This window comes from Agelaius tricolor, unplaced genomic scaffold, assembly GCF_023055355.1.
Source record: "Agelaius tricolor isolate 1412-34295 unplaced genomic scaffold, bAgeTri1.0.p SCAF_44, whole genome shotgun sequence".
Taxonomy (NCBI): domain Eukaryota; kingdom Metazoa; phylum Chordata; class Aves; order Passeriformes; family Icteridae; genus Agelaius; species Agelaius tricolor.
In genome coordinates this window covers 246,971-260,532 of record NW_027269304.1, presented here as the reverse complement: position 1 = coordinate 260,532, position 13,562 = coordinate 246,971, and the positions used below count along the sequence as shown (strand labels likewise).

The 13,562-nt window shown below is 40.4% G+C and overlaps 1 protein-coding gene across 1 annotated transcript in view; it reads right to left on the bottom strand.

Moving 5' to 3' along the window:
* Positions 1-13,562, bottom strand: part of MEGF10 (multiple EGF like domains 10) — an 85,928-nt gene that overhangs the window by 18,949 nt on the left and 53,417 nt on the right. Inside the window, exons 12-13 of the mRNA XM_071455093.1 lie at positions 12,187-12,350; positions 9,213-9,315 (exon numbers count right to left, since the gene is read on the bottom strand). Coding sequence (XP_071311194.1) covers positions 9,213-9,315; positions 12,187-12,350 — 267 coding nt within the window. The remainder of the gene's footprint in view (positions 1-9,212; positions 9,316-12,186; positions 12,351-13,562) is intronic.

Here is a 13,562-nt window from a genome sequence, read left to right as displayed (position 1 = left end):
CTGTGAAGAGCTCTCGTGCACAGTTAGGTTAAACCTTTGCTGAACTTTAATACACAGCTCACAAACCTGTTTATCAAAACATCACTAACGTGAGGAAAGTACAAGATAAACCTGCATCTCTGTTCCTGCCTTCCTCAGAACAGTGAATTTCCCTCATATTCCAGTTTTGGTGAGAGGTACATAAATGGCTTTTGCTTCCTCCATAATGGCTGCTTCAAAACAGCAGAAGGTTTTTGGTTTCAGATTTTATGTTTGGGAAAAGCACGACAGAAGGTATTGCAGGAACTTTTCCCTCTGAGCATTCTTTGTGTCTGATATAACTTGTGTATAATAATGGGGTGCGGGACACGGAATGATTTCTAATTAGTGGTGAGCTGATTACTGCTCAGCCTCGTACTGAACGGAAAAATGTAGTGCACACAAAGGGTTTCCAAACACACCACGTGAGCATTCCAAAATGCTGAGCTGCCACAGTGTTAAGGATGCTGGTCAGCCAGTGCTTTGTTTAACCTGTTTCAGTATAAAATTGATTGTAAAATGGCCACAACTTGAATCTCTACACATAGATCCTAATACACACCACCCATTACAATCATCCAATCAGAGTTTGTTTGCTGGGTTCTTTTGTTTGTTTGCCTGTCATTTTTCTTCACAATGCAGCAGCATTAAATATAATTTCCCTGCTTTTTAAGAAGCACTGTGCATGTTAAATGCCAGCAGGCACCACCGTGGAACTCAGACCCTATTGTGTCTGCAGCACTTTGCATTAACAATAAAGTTTTATTGTAATGCCTCCACTGAATGAACTCTCCACTAAGGGAAAAGTGGACTGGATCCAACCACAAGCATGTCTTGCTTTGTAAGTACTTCCAGCAAAATATGCCACAGGTTCAATGGCTGCCAGGGTCCTACAAAAAGCAAAACAGTTTTACATGTGACAAGGAAAAAAAAAACTTTTAACTTTGAACCCACAGCTTGTAAAAATCCTGAGAAATAATTACATGGTTTGCTGATAGAGCAGACTAAGAGGTGATTCCTCAACACCCCCAGCATGTGCCTTGCAAAGCTGCCCATATCTAAAAACCAACTCTCTAATTAGAGGAAAGGTAGAACTCCAGACTCTTGAACTGTTTTTCTCTGCAGGACAATCAACAGACTGAAGAGTCAAATATGTGTTTCAACAGATTGCACCAACCTGTGCCAGCACGATAGAAGAACACCTGGCTTTAAAAATCCAGATACTGACAGACTGTACCCAGGCTACCTCAAAGCCCCAACTGCACAATGGTCATCAGTACTGACCTAAACCAAACCTATTGTCAGAAAATGAAAGGCTGCTTACATCACTCCTTCTTCACTTTCTGCCTGCCTAGAGAGCGTCTGTCGTTCTTCTGTCTCCATCTACATTTGAGCGTCAGTGCTGACTCGTTTCCCAGCACTCCAGTTCAAACTTTTCATCAACTCATTTAAGCAAATTAAAGAGAGAGGTTTGATTTTGAGAGATGCTGGTGCACAAGGGCAGTTGTGACATCAATGCATTTAACTTTTTTTTTTTTTTTTTTTTTTTTTCCCAGAAACAAGACCACTACTACTTCCAGCTGCTGCTTTTCCTGGTGTTCCCAAACTTGAGAATTTGGGTCTCCAAGTCTGTGAAAACACAGGCAGAGCCCCTCAGAGGGTTATCTGCCATATCACACATAGCTGCAGAAAAGACATTTTTCCACAGCCTCAATGGGGTGTCAGCGGTGCCCAGTGTATAATGGTCACTATTAACAAGCCAGTGGTTGCCAAGAGCTACCAAAGTGCATTATCTGAGATTATGTAGACCAGTGACATACAATAACACCAGGCTCAATTATACTGCCTTGATCTGTGCACAGAGGATGCTTTATGACAGCGGAGTGTCCGAGGGTGATGCGGGCACGCTGGGATGGGGAAGACAATGGGTCCCATGCTGCACAGAGCCATGGGGCTTAAAACAGAAAATACCACTAAAAATGGAAAAAGGGGGGGAAAAAGGCTCCTTCAGTACACATCAGGGAAAACCATCCCTTAGGGAAACTGAAAAAACCTGCTTTTTATCTCCCACTCCCATCCCTTATGAGGAGGTGAAGAATGGCATCATTCTACTTAGCAAATAAACAGTGTGCACTAAATGTCACTGGGTAACAGTGATGACAACACACTGAAAGACTGCTGAACACAATTCTGTTTCGCTGTAATTTTATTATATTCACTCTTGATCATTAGGAAAATCAGTTTTACTCCTCTGAGTGTAAAGAACCAATGCAGCAAGGCCGAAATAATTTAGTTATTTACTGCATCTCTACTTATGAAGATAGTTTTCAATCTCACTCACTATTTATTTATTTAGGTAAGTTCCCAAGGCACTTAAAAATAACAAGGTGAGTTTTGAATCTTATGGTTGTAAAAACCAAATGTGTATTTTTGAGAAAGAACAGGTTAGAAATATTAAAGCATTGAAAAAAAAATTTAAAAATTAATTTCCAGAGTGATGCTTTCTATGAAATTTCGGCAAAGAAAGCTATGCTTTGATAAAAAAGCCACAAATTATTCAGGGAAAAAAAAGCATTTTTACTAGAACTTGCAAAGCAAGATTAGACTCACTTTTTACAACAGTGTTACCAACTGGTTGATGACTGCCAGAGTTTCGTGCAAGTATTAATCTCTTGACACAATAAAATTGTTTTTATTAAGTTTTCATGTTGGTTCTGATACTGATAAGGATATCTGCGAGAAAATGTTTTTGCCAGAGCTATGGACAAAGAGCTCTTTGATGGCCTTCACGAGTTGCTAGGCAATAGCTGAATGGTCATGATAAACTTCAGCTAAGCTGCTCTGAAGAAATGCTCGTGCATTTAATGCCCAGTGCTTTATGCTGGGGGCCTCACATCCAAATCAGCATTCCCCCAGCATTCGTAATTGCATGAATGAAGTGAAGAATTCTTCAGGGATACCACTCCTTCTGCCCATGCTAGCAGAGCATTTGCACACTCCCCATGCTGTGTTTTTAAGCTGAGACTCGGTGATCCACCCGAGTCAGATCAACAAAGAGCTGATTTGCTTTAGCACTTGAAGCGGGGGGAAAAAAAATTACCAATTATTTCTTACTATCTTCCCAGGCAAATTTACTATTGGAGTAAGTGCTGTTTTAGACCTTATTATGTTTCCATTAGTCTGATAAAAGGTTATCCGAACTTTAAGAAGAGTATTTTTTTTTTGTAAAGAACTTGTATTTGCAGTGCAATTTATGTTAACACACATGGAACTTTCCAGTATAACCCCTCAGCATTAAAAACTATTTATATACTATTTATATACTGTGTACTTCCCACGTGCCAGTGCAAAACTGGATATGTAGCAGCCCAAACTAAAGAAGGAACAAGACTTTCAAAGGCTGGAGGAATCCTGGTGTCATTAAAACTAATGATGCTTTCTCATTATGGTCCAAGAGCTTGCCCTTCATATTTGAGAAAAACTAACATTTCTTTTCAAGGCAGCTGCAACTTCTGATGGGTGAGAATTACTTTCCTAATTTCTCTGTCAAATAACAGGCAGCCTAAAGAAAGAGAGGTGGTGAAAAATGTCACAGGCACTATTTTAAAGCACCCTCACTGTCTTTGAGGGAGGGTGGCACCTTACTCCACTGCTGAAGGTAGCAAGAGGAATTAATTTAAGAGTCCCAAACTGAGGAGCTAATGAGAGGATCAGAGATTTTTCTCTAGAAGTTCAGATTTCAGCTGCTTCCCTGCAGCAGCAGGAGAGTCATGGCTGGAAATTTTGGTAGGAAGCCAGCTAGAAAAGGCTGTCAACAAGGACATCTGAGTTTGAAGGCAGAAATCCTTATCTGCAAATTTTAGTAGCAGAGTCCCTTTTGAAGTATTTGCGGTATCCTTCTGAAGGCCACGCTCTTGCTACATACTGTTATCCACTCCAGAGGTGCTCTTCTTTTCATCTATCAATCCCTAGGTAGCCACCAGGAAATAAGACTTCTCCCTTTTTCAACTTCTTCTAGGCAGAAAACAGGTCCACCTAATCAGTGATTTAAAGCTATTTTTTTTTTCTAAAAGGGTGGTATTTCTTCTGCATAAAAATCCACCACAGCAGAGAACAGGCACAGAGAACAGCCATACAGACACAGCAAAACCCAGATGTAGGGTGGAACCCAACCTCTTATTGGAGAATTCCTCTCCCCAAGCTTGAAAAGCAAATTTGTCATTTATCATGAGAGAGTGCCCAGAAGTAATTTCATTTTGCAGCTCACTGAATATTCCTTCCAATGGGGCCTCATCCTTCAGGAGGCTGGGTGGAACTGGTGGCAGTGGAGGGAAAATTATGTTTTCACAAGAGAATCCTAGCTTGGGTGCACTGGTGCTACAGCAGCAGCTCATTTTTGCTCCAAAGGTGAGCAAGACCCACGAAAGAACCCTTCCAATTCTGGTTTTTTTGCTTTGTAGGACAGGTTAAAATGCACACTCATGGAAAGCTGAGGGTGAAGGCAGAGCTGCAGACCTGGGTGTTTCCACCAGCGGGGTGGGTGTCAGATGGCAGACCTCCCCTTTATAATCCAGCAACAAATGTGCCTCTCAGGAATACTGTCAGAGGCACATGGAAGGACACAGAAACAACACATCTGGTGATGCCTGAGCTGAGTAATGCCAGCAGGTGTCCAGCACAGAAAAAGTCACTGACACCCCTCCTGCTGCAGCCTGTGGGTGAACGCCCTGCCCGCTGGTCAAATGTGGGCTGGTATTACTGCATCTGTCTTTTCCACAAACCACTGCCATTGTTTTGGTACTAGATAGCAGACTGGTGGTATTTCATAATCCCTGGCATCACGTAGCCTTTAAATCGATTTTGAGAGTAACAAATGTCGCGTCACCCTGACGTGACATCTCCTCACACATGCAAAGGTGCTGCACCAGGGGGAGCAGAGCAGAGATGTCTGATCAGGAACACCCACAACACTGGAATTACACTAATAAACTGTCTGGAGGGAAAATGCTTTTGCCATTTTAATTAATTAATCATATTGCTTTACTTAACTTAATTGATTAATGCTTTAATGCATTTAAAACCTCTGCAAGAATATGAGTTCCTTAATCTTTCAGGAAATTTGGGAGAAATTTGACAGCTGCTTGCAGAACAGGTAAGATTAAGGGATGAAACTATCACGGTGCTTGCTGGTTTGCTTGTTGAGAGAAGTGTTAGATGTACCTTTGTAGTGGAAGTTAACCAAAAGTTTTGGTATCATTTAATAGGAGAATTATCATTAACTATCAGGAGAGTGTATTTTCTGTGTGTTTCTTCTGCTTTCCATTTTAATAGTTCTTACTCTTTTCCACTCTCTGGCTACTGAGAAATGAAAAAGAATTTTCCCTCCAAATGAAAAAGAAGCTATTTATAAGATGCAGTGAAAATGTCAAGGGATGAGGGAGTTTGGGGCAGACATCATCCTCTGTGTGGGCGGATGTTTCTCATTTGTGCCATCCCGTCATGTGGCTCCTGGAACGTGACGGAATGGTCAGGCTGCCAGGAAAAAAGCATCACCCTTAACTCTTCCTTCCCTAAGCAGAATTAAGCTGCTGCAGAGGGAAAACATTTTGCGAACTACGAAAGAGCACAGGATTTCTAACAGGGGTCCTGTAAAACCTAAGTCGCTTTTGTTTAGCACGAAACAGAACCCCAATGAAAACCAGCAACCCCAAATAAAAACAGAGATCTAATGAAAGTTAATTTTAACTGTTTCTTGACTATTTTTAACACGATAATAGTGTTAAAACTATTTTAACAAAAAATAGTTGTGTCAAAAACCGAACTTTTACTCCTATGTAAGTAACCTAATAAGGTTACTAATATTGTTAACCTAATAAGGAGAACACCCTGGGCATGCTCAAAAAGACACTAAAAACTACTTAACAAAACTAAACCTTAGAGCATCTCAGTGCTGACCCAGTGGGGAGGCTGAGGCCAAGCCCTTGTGCCCACGTCAGCAGCCCAGAGCTCCCTCACACCCCAAGGTCACCAACCCACCCTCCCCATGCAGTGTTTCCTGCTCCCCAGCCTTGTGGGGCAACTGTGTCACTCCATTTGCTTCTAAAAAGTTACATAAACTATTCCCTCTAAAGAAATTCCCCGGGGGAAATGCAGATAGCTGTTCTGTTCACAGGGCTGAGGAAAATGCTGCGTTTAAAGCACCCTCTTGGAAAGTCTGCGTTGTTTTGATGGCATCAAAACATTTTGGGAAGTTCACCTGGGCATCATGGATTTATCTGTGCTTAAAACCAAAAAATGCTCACAAGTTGACGTTTTTAAGCTTCCTCAAAATGTATTTATTTTTAAAACTGGTTTAACACCATTGGTTTTAAACAACTAAATCCTTCATTTGGGTTAGATAAGCATTAAACTGACCCAAAATCTGTTTTTCCCTCCCTTTGGTTTTCAACTAGGTAGGTAACACTACCCACCCAAAACTAGTATGTCTGATGGTTACTTTCACAAACCCAGCCCAAAAACAAAACAAAAACAAAGGCCAAGCCACATAATTTCTTTCATTTTAGAAGCTCCTGGATTTTCCACACATCCTCCACCTGCTTCTCCACACAACCCTATGCACAACCTCCCCTCTTAATCCTACAGTAATCTTCTGCTATTCCTGCAATGCACTGTTACAGCACAGCCATTTGAGAGCCCTTTCCTTAAGTATTCCCTCCTTTTTTTTTTTAATCATTCCAAATATAAGCATCTGCACAAAGCCTGGATTCCTCTCTGGGTATTGCTCTGACATGCGAAGTGTGGGAGGAGGATTTTTTTTTTTTTCCAGACACTGAGTATAAAGTGAGCTATGCTGTGGATGTTGTAAAGTGTGTCTAGACATCACCAACATGTCAAAACTAGTCTGTCACACACATGCTGTTCTGGTGACATCATCCAGGGATGGGGGGCTCCATTTTATCAATAATTAGGCCTCAAGTCTCTTTCTTGTGAAGTATTTTTCCTTTTAAGAACAAAGGTGAAGTAAGATTTCACTACACAAAGTTACTGTATTATGTCTTTATCTTATTATATGTTATACAATCTATATTATTGATATATTATCCTTTTCCACACCTGAATCCAAGCACAGTCAAGGCGCACTTGAAGCCTCTGTCACACCCTGGGTTAGTTATATCACACTGGCCAGGTCATTTTTATAACCTGTTATAAAAAATGCTGCTAGATTTTTAATCTGGCCTTTCAAAACTGCCTGTTTTAACCTGGATCCATTCATTAACACATTCTGACCCTGATTGTCTGTCTCAATTTTAGAAGACTCACAGGATGTACTTCAAGCTGTGCCCTTAGGACTTGTGAACTTACCTGCACCATTATGGATAAGCAACTCTTCACATCTTTTTATGGTGGGTATTCTTTGATTAGTACATTTAGTAATTTACGAGATCACATTTTGAGCAGATGTAAGTTTGTGGAAATGTGTCCAAACACACACACAAAATTACCTGAAAACTACCTGAAAGTTAAGGACATTGACATCTTAACAAAATAAACATGAAGTAGTGTCTGAAAAAACAGCAATAGCTGGTATAAGGCTAATAGTATTTTTTTGTAATTTACTCAGGTAGCTTCTACTATTTTCTGCATTCCTGAGGCATCTGAGTGGCTGATGGCAAGTCACACTGCAGCCTGTGGGAAGAGAATTGAACCAAAAGTCCTGCCTTAGTTAAGTGAGTGCTGGCTCCTAAAGCTCCTCTCACTCACACTTACAGGAAATGGTGAGACAGGCCTTCTCAAAGAGATAATAAACAGAAAAAATGAGTAAATAGCAGAGAGGTTTGGTCTTCCAGAGCAAAGCAGGAGCTCTTTGTGCCACCTATGTATCTGTATCCCCTAGAGATTTCCACTTCCTACCCCCAGTAATCATAAAAGTCATGTTCATCTGAACAGAAAGGAGAAAAAACAGCAGGTAAGCTGTAATCAGCTACAGTTAATCAACCTGAATAGTAGACACCAAGTATTATGTACTTCAAACAAGATGCTGGCAATCCATCCACAGAGCTAGGAAGAAAGAGCATAGAAAAATAAAGGTTTGGGAAAAAAGCAATAGCAAGACCGTACCTATCTGAGGAGGTTATAAGCTCACCTCTACCTACTTTGTCTAAAAGCACCATTAAAAAAAAGAAAACAATTCTATCATGAACCTACAAGTCAGTTAGGCTAAACATTAGTTTATAGAAGAGTGGAATAGGTCTAAAGTCACAAATGAAACACAGATCACTGATTTTCAGAGCACAAACATGCTTTGCTCATTTAAGATTTGCTTTTCATGCTGACTCTTCATTACTAAATGGAAGGAGCCCACACAGACAGGTGATGTGAGACCTGTGTGACCCTTGCAACATTGCAGCATCACAGAGAGGCAGCTGGAACACTCCAAGGGGGGAAAACTTACACTGTTAATTAAACTTTACAGAAGATCAAAGGGCTCTTCCAAATTTAAAGCTTAGGAATCCTTGTGAGACCCAAAACTCCCTCCTAGAGATAAAGGGAACATTTCATGATAGCTGCCTTTCTGCACAGCTCCACCACGTTTTCAAAAAAAATCTCTCTCTCCACTAGCAAGAGGGTGCAACAGCAGCGCCCAACAAAAATTTTGGTGAATGATTCAACTGACAATAATCCTTAAAATCACAATGTTAAAAAAAAAAAAAATTGTGAGAAAATTTTTGTAGAGGACGAAGTATCTGCAGAGAAACTTAAAAATGTGTTGAGACACTGAAATGGCAGCACAGTTGTCTTGGTTTGAGACAAGTTAGGAGGTTGACAAGTTGGGACAATGGTTCGTTCTCTTCTTGGCTGCCTGAACAAAGCTTCCTGAGTTCCTGTACATGATGCTTTACCCCAAAGCTGCCAAAACAACCTTGGATATGTACAGCTCATCACCACTTTTGTAAGGAATTGTGTAGTGGAGGTGCCCAAGCTTTAAAGTTTCCCTTTCCATTCCCAGTTTTCTGCAGATCACACTGGACAAAACTTCCCCGCCCGTGAGTCACAGGAGGGACACAGTGGCTACAGAACGGGGCGGGGGGGCTCTTTCCCCTTCCAACCTCATAAACTCTTCCTTTGCCTGCAAAACCAAGTCCCCCTGGGGGGGAAACTCTTGTTTTCGTGCTTCCCAAGGGTGTGTGCTGTACCTGACCATCCCGGGAGGCAGCGGCAGTGGCCCGTGACGGGGTGGCAGCCGTCGGCGTGGCTGCAGTCACAGCGCTCGGCGCAGTCCAGGCCGTAGGTACCATCCTGTGGCAACACAAAAAACAAAACACAACACCCCGGAGATGATGGCAGCTGGGAGTTAGAGGAGAGACAAGGTAGGGTCAGCCCAGCCTCAAAAAGCAGCCACGGACCTCTCCTGAATCTCCAGGCTGTAAATAATGTAAAATATTTGCGGTGTTTGGAACGTGTCAGCATCCTACACTTTCGTTTTTTCATTACAAGGGGGAAGATAAAGAATGAATTATGCTCTCTTGAAAACTCCCAGACTAAAGGAATTAAGTCTCCCTTCTGCATCAAACTCTGAGATCTCTGCTTATGGGTCAAAATGGGTACCACACAGAGGTATAATTTTAAAGGAAATGAGTGAAAACCATTAAATTACAAGATACCTTCAGTGTGAGGTTCACTGCATAAATCAAGCAAACTATCACTTTCTTTTAATTAGAAACATTTCCCTTGATTAAAAACATTTCTCTCTGCATTACTACATATACTCTATCAAAAAGAGATAATCTTTGGCTATGGAACAGTGCACAAAATCAAACTTTTATTTTTACCTATGCAACGTTTTTTGGACCAAAAAGAGATTAAAGTCACAAGTTGGATCACCCTGTTGGTGTATTTCTTTTTTCATGGGAAACATCCAAACATTTGATTTTGCTTTTCCTGCTTCTTCCATAGGAGCTGGCACACAGATTTGTGGATAATTTCACACAAAATCAACCCAAGAAACTGAGAAGAGCAGATGCTTTACAATCTCCAAACAAGGCAAAGTATAACAATCAACTAGTCTTGAATAAAAAGTCAAAACCAAATTAAAAAAAAAAAGGCATGGAAAAAAGGCCAGCATAATTTACAGTAATACTTCAGGGTTACCCACAGCAAAGGCAAAAAAAAGAAAAAATGTCAGGTTTAAACCCCAATAATTTACATTCAAAGCTAAAAATTTGTGTCAGTCACATTAAAAATCTGAATAAAACCTATATGAAAATTAATCTGCTGTTCTTTGATGTTCATGCATACATTTCAACTGAGTGCCACAGGATTTAGCTATTCAACTGCCAGTCTTTCAAGTCTAAAGTAGAACAAAATCTTACATTTCTTCACTGTAAGGAGCCTTTCACTCATCTCAACAATACATTTTTATATACAGAAAAGAAAAGATTAAGCATTTCCTTTGCATATAATCAGATTTGGAATGAAAGGAAATCCTCAAATATGCTGTTGAAAAGCAGTATTTTTAGCCTGCTATGTACTTGGACTGAAGTCCAAACTGTAGTTCAAATCTTGAACAACAATCTGAGCAGTGATAATAATGTTCTGAAGTTACTGAAACAAACTGAAATACATTGATTTAAATAAAGTCCCTGCTCAGACATGAAAATCATTTCAGACAACTGCAAGTATTTGAACTATTTTTAAATAAATTATTATATTTATTATTATTATTTGAATAAACAATTTCTGTTTATTCCCCTGTTCTGGAATTTTGAAGCAGAATTTGCATTTGAAACAGGTAAATGCTTATGGACATTGTTTGATACAGATGGAGAGAGGGAGAGGAAGACAGTGAGCTTGGGCGTGCTGAATTATCTGATACAGAAATACTTTTAAGCTTTATTTTACTAAGTTTGGGATAGAGATGCAATTGCTCTGAAATGATGCATCTATTTTTTAAATGTCAGTTTTGGAAGAGCTAATGCAGCTTGGGAGGTCTCATCGCCCTTCAGAATCAGGCACTAAGTGATAAACAAAGCTGCTTGAGGAAACAGAAAAATCAGTCTTCTGATGGAGATGCATTGCTGGAAACACTGCACACAGGTGGTACTGCCATCAGCTTTCCAGAATATATTCCATTTTCTTTGCCACTTTACTCACTACAGGAGTGCTTCATCTTAAAGCCAAAAGCGAAGACCCAAAAAATCACTCCTGAGCGTTCCTAGTGCAGTCCAGCAGAAAAAAATTTTCATTGAAAATGAGGTGATTTCTGGTTTTCTGCTGTAGTTCAGCTACTCTCATCATGTCATTGCTCAGTAGAGCTTGTCCAAACTGAAAGAAGCCTAAATGTGATATTTACAGGGTGTGTGCTCCTTTCAGGTGATTCCTTTGTAGTTACACCAAACCAACAACCTGCCCTGCAGATACATTGCAAAAATTAACAATTGACAGGGGAAAGAAAAAGAAGGGCAGAGAGCATTTATTTTATTAGTTTTGTTAGAAGTTCCCCAGAAAATTTAAGCCCCTCACTGAAAACAGTGGACCCTGGAAAAACCCACTTTTTATAAAATATTTCTTTTCAGTGTATAAAATATAATTGAAACTAAAAACTTACACAATAAAACAAATCCACTTGGAATTTTACGATTTAAAAGCTTCTGAAATTACGTATCTGAATTTATGTATTTTATTTCCCCAAAGCTGCAGATTACAAGGTGGAACAGAACTGATAGGGAGCATGCCATTGTCCTCACAATGATTTCTGATTTTCCAAAGTCTGGGAGAGAGCAGAAGCCAAAGCCCCAGCAGAAAAGCAAAGACCTGTGATGGAACTGGGTGTAAGAGCAGCTTCTCACTTTTGACTGAGAGGGAATAAAAATTCTTTGTTCATGTTGTAGCACAGACATAAGGAAAAAAGTAATTAAAATTACATTATTTGATTTGGGGTGTATTTTTTTTGTATTTTTCTCTAATTATTTACGCTTAAAAGTAGCAGTCTGATAGCATTTGATGAAGAAATGTTATAAGAAATGTTTTAGTGCCTGTCCTTGACCCAGCACCCCATCCTGTGTGCTCCAAAAGGACTCATCCCCATGGAGACAAAGAATGGCAGATGCCCCTCCCTGCCCAATATTCTCCTACAAAAAACCTCAAAATTCAGTGGAATTATTAAACTACCTGGCAAGGGAGTTCACATTTCTCTCCCCTCCATCCTGGGGCACAGGTACAGGTTCCATCCAGAGCATTGCAAGCCCCTCCATTAAGACACTGGCAGGTCAGGTTACAGCCCAGTCCCCACGTGCCACTGGGGCAATTTATGGAGCAATCCACACCATGCCAACCTGCCAAAGAAATGGGATTAAAGTCAGAAATTAATCAGGTTTTCCCCCATTCCTCTCAGAGGATGTTTCACGTCTCTAAGATGGGCAATACTGGGGTAAAATTCGCTGCAGGATTTATCAGCTGCTTCATCTGAGGGCCTCTCCAGGCTGGAACAAAGGTGTTCAAGGGCACCTTGTAACATCTGTGCACAGCACACATCTGCAGATGGGTGCCAACAAGCAAAAGAGACTGATGGAAGATCTGAAATGGAAATAGAGACACCTTGACATTTCACTGAGAAGCTCTAAACTACACTGAGAGTGTTAAGCTGTAGCCTGAAAATAATTAGGAATATTTTCCCTAGGCTCAAGCTGCTGCTTTTGTAATTGTTCCACCAGCATTCAACTCAGACAGTCTGCAACATGGTTTTAACATGTACGTAACCAAACAAAAGGAGAAAAAATACAAGTATTGCATAAACTAGATCCTTTGAGGAAACACAGAAGACATTTTAGATGATTTTTGTACTTCTCTCCAAATACAAAAAGAAATGTAATGGAAAATAGCTGTAAAATGCAGCATTCACCACTGATCGTGCCCAATAGCAATGGTTTGCAGACTGGATAGACTGGGATGTGAATAGATTTTTTAAAATGTGATCATCCATCAGATTCAAGAGGAACAGTGTGAGGCAGTCAGTCACATATTACCATCACCAGTGACACAGGCCAAGTTTCTAATTTTGTACCTTGTTTACAGTAAGTGGAGGGAAAAATAATTCTGCACTGAGACTGATCAATAGGCTGTGCAAAACACATGCACAGCAATCAGGCTGCCTCGTGCTTCATTGATAACTTCAAATTCAGGGGTCATTTCAGGAAAAAATGTAGTTCTTGTAATTTGACTAGGAAATTGAGACACTCTCCCTCTGCTGCCTCTCCTGATTTCCCCAGGATTTACTATCTTCCTTTGTTTACATGACAAGTACCTAGGATCAGTTAAATTTTACTTTTTGCTGTCCTCTTTCACTGTAGTGTGATTAAAAGTCCATGGGGTACAGGAAGATAGGATTCTGCATTGCCCAAGGAATATTTTTATCCTCACGACCTAGCTGCTTTGCAGTATCAACCTGAACAGGGTTAAAGTAGCCATACTGCTTCTGGAAAGGGCAGAAGTTCCACATTTGCTGCATAAGTGATGTAACAGTTATCAGTCTCTGAAAAATTTAGTGG